The sequence below is a fragment of the Buceros rhinoceros genome, unplaced genomic scaffold (genome assembly GCF_000710305.1).
Source record: "Buceros rhinoceros silvestris isolate BGI_N320 unplaced genomic scaffold, ASM71030v1 scaffold45278, whole genome shotgun sequence".
Lineage (NCBI taxonomy): Eukaryota > Metazoa > Chordata > Aves > Bucerotiformes > Bucerotidae > Buceros > Buceros rhinoceros.
Window position 1 is genome coordinate 445 of NW_010429419.1, and position 3,947 is coordinate 4,391.

Genomic DNA, 3,947 nt, shown 5'->3' on the forward strand with positions numbered 1-3,947 from the left:
TAATACTGGATATCGCGAGGAAATGAGCCACAAAAATAAGGTGTTGCAGGATGGAGGTGGTATCATTCCTTCACAACTAAATCTTATAACTATATAGTGTTTATAACTATAAACTAAATGTAATTTTATAAAGACTGTGCCTTAATACTATGAACCAATACTTGGGAATGTCAGTAGTGGTAGTGTTTTGTTTAGTATGAGATGTTAGTCTTGGGCATTAAACTAAGGTTTTTAGATTATTAAATATTAATTATTTAAGCACTACTAGTGCAAAAATGAAATGGTGCAATAATACTCATTTGGATTTTTAGAAAACAGCAACTGCTGTTGCCCACTGCAAGAGAGGAAATGGCCTCATTAAAGTGAATGGAAGACCTCTGGAAATGATTGAGCCCAGAACTCTGCAGTATAAAGTAAGCATCTACACAACCTTCCCCCCTCCTTCGATGTTAAAATACCACTATACACATAATTGCTTGGGGATGAAGAAAAGTTGCTTGCCTTACTGACAGTGCTAAATTTTTCCTTGTGTGTTACTTGACTGCCTGAAATGTAGATATCTACAATATTCAGAAAAGTGTTCTTCTGTGATTGCGGTCTTAGAAGGGAGAGCATTTTGGTTATCTGGGTTAATGTATATTAATGTAAATATGTGACGTATTTTCAGCACTTCACATCTATTGTTTTTTAATTGAAATGGGTGACTTAAAACATTTATATTTAGAAGTTTCTTTAGGATTTGATAAAGTAGTTGTTTGAACACTGCTGAGAGAATCTAAAACTGACTAGATAAAGTGTTATAAATAGTGGAGAACACAACCCGCAAATTAATTCAGCTCGTCAGTCTTAGTAAGTTGATTTATTGTTCTAATGTTGATGGCATTATAGCATTCAACTTAAACTGCTTGCTTGCTTATTTCCCATGTGCACATGCTTTGTTACCAAGATTTTTGAAACAACTGAAGTCTTGAATTTTTTTTTAACTTTATTTTACAACAGCCCTAGTAGATATCAGAAGAACTCTGCAAGAGGTGTACTTAACTTGGGTGTGTGCTTCTAAAATCAAGGCTTAGTTTTTCAGCATGTTCAATAACTTCACATCCAATAAGCCAAGTAATCCTTGTTGCAAGCTCTAATCCTTGTTGCTCCTGATCACAAATGAGTTTTTCTACTGTGTTTTGTTTTCCAGCTGCTTGAACCCGTCCTTCTCCTGGGTAAGGAACGGTTCGCTGGTGTTGACATCAGAGTCCGTGTCAAAGGTGGTGGCCACGTCGCACAGATCTACGGTATGATTTTGTCTGGAGTCTCCAGTGTGAGCTAAACCAGGTCAAGCCACGTATTTAAGAGGCTTATGTTTAGGATAGTAATCTGCACATCTCAGTGGTCTGTTGCTTTTTCCACTGTGCAATTGTAGTTTTTCATAAGGGCTTGTTGATTATATTTTATGTGCAAAGCTGGAACATCTAGAGTAAGTTGAATGAAGTAAATTGATGAACTTCTCAGGAAATGTGAGAAATTGATACTGGTTTGTTGTGGTGTGACAGGACAGTTCAAGTGCAGCTGAGCATGAAGATTTTGGGAAGAGAGAAGGGGATATATCATAAGAAATTAGATCTGTAGTTGTAAATATCCACGTTATTCAGAAGCATCTTGGAGCTGACCTGCAAAGCTAGGCAGCTTTATCTCCTCGCAGAGAAGACTGAGAACTTGCTTGTGTTAGTTGTCACTAGAGTGGCTCTTTATAAGAAATAGATATGTTCTGCTGTTTCTGTTTGGGTATTGGATAGTGGAGCTGAAGCTGCATGAAGACCAGAGACATCTTTCAGACTCAAAGTTAATTCCATTAGTTTTTCAGAAAATTCAGATTTTCATCAAAGTCCTGATCTTGGTGTTCTGATAGCTAACAACCTCACAGTTAACTCCCATGCTCCTGGTTTGAGTTCTGGTTACTCTGTTAGCTGCGCTAGGGGCTTGTTTTATTGAGGTTTTCTGGAAGAACTGCTCATACTGTCCTGTTGTCCCTTTTGCCTCCTTAGTCTTTGAACACACTGGTCAGTTTTATCTTAAAAAGTGTAGATGTTTCACAGAACTGTGTTTCTAAGGATTTTTAAAGTTGACTGCTTGTAGGTAGGGGATGAACCTTTGTTAGTACTCGGGAGAGAAGGTGATCAGGACTGCCCTTGTACAGTTCCTTGGCTTGTGGGCAGTTGTCAAATCAACACGAACTGTGGGTGGCCTCTTGGCATGGATTTCGTCAGATTTGCCAAAGTAAAGGTCACGTGGAATATGTGGGAGGAGAGATTAAGGAGGGAAGGGGTAATTTGGCAGAAACAAGACAGCAAGTTTCTCAGATAACTGGCACTCTGTGTTTAAGGTGTGAATATATTTGAGATCCGTACTTACCCTTTATCTTTTCTCACAGCTATCCGTCAAGCTATTTCCAAAGCATTGGTGGCTTACTATCAAAAATGTAAGTTGTTTTTATTGTTGTATTAGCTGTAAGTGGAAATGTACAGCTTCTGATAGTTGTGGTGCAAAAAATGTTAATATGGATCTCTTCCATGTGAAACTTTTTAAACTGAAGTGGTTTGTTTGTTTGTTTGTTTTAAACAGATGTTGATGAAGCTTCCAAGAAAGAGATCAAGGATATTTTAATCCAGTATGATAGGACTCTGCTGGTTGCAGATCCTCGCCGTTGTGAGTCCAAGAAATTTGGAGGACCTGGTGCTCGTGCGCGCTACCAGAAGTCTTACCGTTAAAATTGTTCTGCAGTCATGTGATAGTCAATAAACATAAAGAGAATTTGATAAATTTTGTGTTTGTAAACTACATTTTTCTATGTGGGCAAATAGATTTTCCACTGCGTATTGAGTTAAGATTGATACACAAACTGATTGATGTTAAAGTAAAACTGGGGGGCTGTCAGTGGTTCTCTTTTATCCCTCGTAGTAAGTCAGTCTGGATTGATGTGGTCTTTGGAATAGAAAGGCTTTCTCCTGTAGATGAATGCGTGAACACATCCTGTTGTTTCTTTATGGGTACGTGCAGCAGGGCAGCAGCTCATTAAAGCAGAGTTCAATCTTTGCCTTTCTCGCAGCACCTTGTTTCCATGTGCACTTTAGTGCTGGCAATTCATGTTCTCGTAGAAGACTTATGTTTTCCTTATATGTTCACCTGAAATACCACACGGAGAGTGAAGTTCCAAACGCCACTGTGGAATAGTACTACATGGCAATGGGTGTTGTCCATTTGCATGAACTGCTTTTGTCTGTGTGTGGTTAGCGGCGAGGAATTTACCCCCTTGAGGGCAACTCCCCCCACCTCGTGCTAAAGTGGGCATTCAGGCAGCTGTTCGGAAGTTTGTATTTCAAGTTTACATTGTCAAAACCAAAGTATATATGGGGTCGGGGTGGGAGGTTTGTTGGACTCTTGCCATACCAAATAATGCAGTGGCAGAGTTTTCTGGACTGATGTGTCTAAATGTTGGAAACTTAACAAACCCTGTATATTCTGTTCCAAGGAAAGTATTTTGTAAACGTAAAACATGAAAAACATTTTGTGTTACGAATAAGACTGGCTCTAAATTACTCATCCTTCAACCACATGTTCACACAGTACAAGCACAGAGGGATGTAAACTTGGAGAACAGCATTAAATGTTTAAAAAAAAAAAAAAGAAAAATCCTGGAGGAAGCCAGGCAGTTGCTGATGTCATGAGCTAGAGGAAGCGATTTGAAGGCCTCAGAGAGGTAAGGAGGAAAAACCCGGAGCTGAAAATATGACAGTAATTTTTCAAAGATCTAGCTAGGATGTGTGTGTGCTGAACATGACGTGTTGGAGAAGTTCCAGTTTCTTGACTGTTGAAACTGAAGAGAACTCATTCTGGAAGGGATCTGGGGACAAAGAAAAGTTCTAAGTGAGTCATGGGATGTGCCAGCAAAAGGCTGT

At 39.1% G+C, this 3,947-nt stretch overlaps 1 protein-coding gene across 1 annotated transcript; it reads left to right on the forward strand.

The window, feature by feature from the left end:
* The first annotated feature begins 315 nt into the window (after window positions 1–315).
* RPS16 (ribosomal protein S16) lies at window positions 316–2,813 on the forward strand. Its single transcript, XM_010142625.1, has 4 exons — window positions 316–413; window positions 1,190–1,286; window positions 2,423–2,470; window positions 2,614–2,813. Exons 1-4 carry the CDS (start codon window positions 384–386, stop codon window positions 2,757–2,759), a joined length of 321 nt encoding a protein of 106 aa, XP_010140927.1. The 5' UTR covers window positions 316–383; the 3' UTR covers window positions 2,760–2,813.
* Window positions 2,814–3,947: the final 1,134 nt, after the last annotated feature.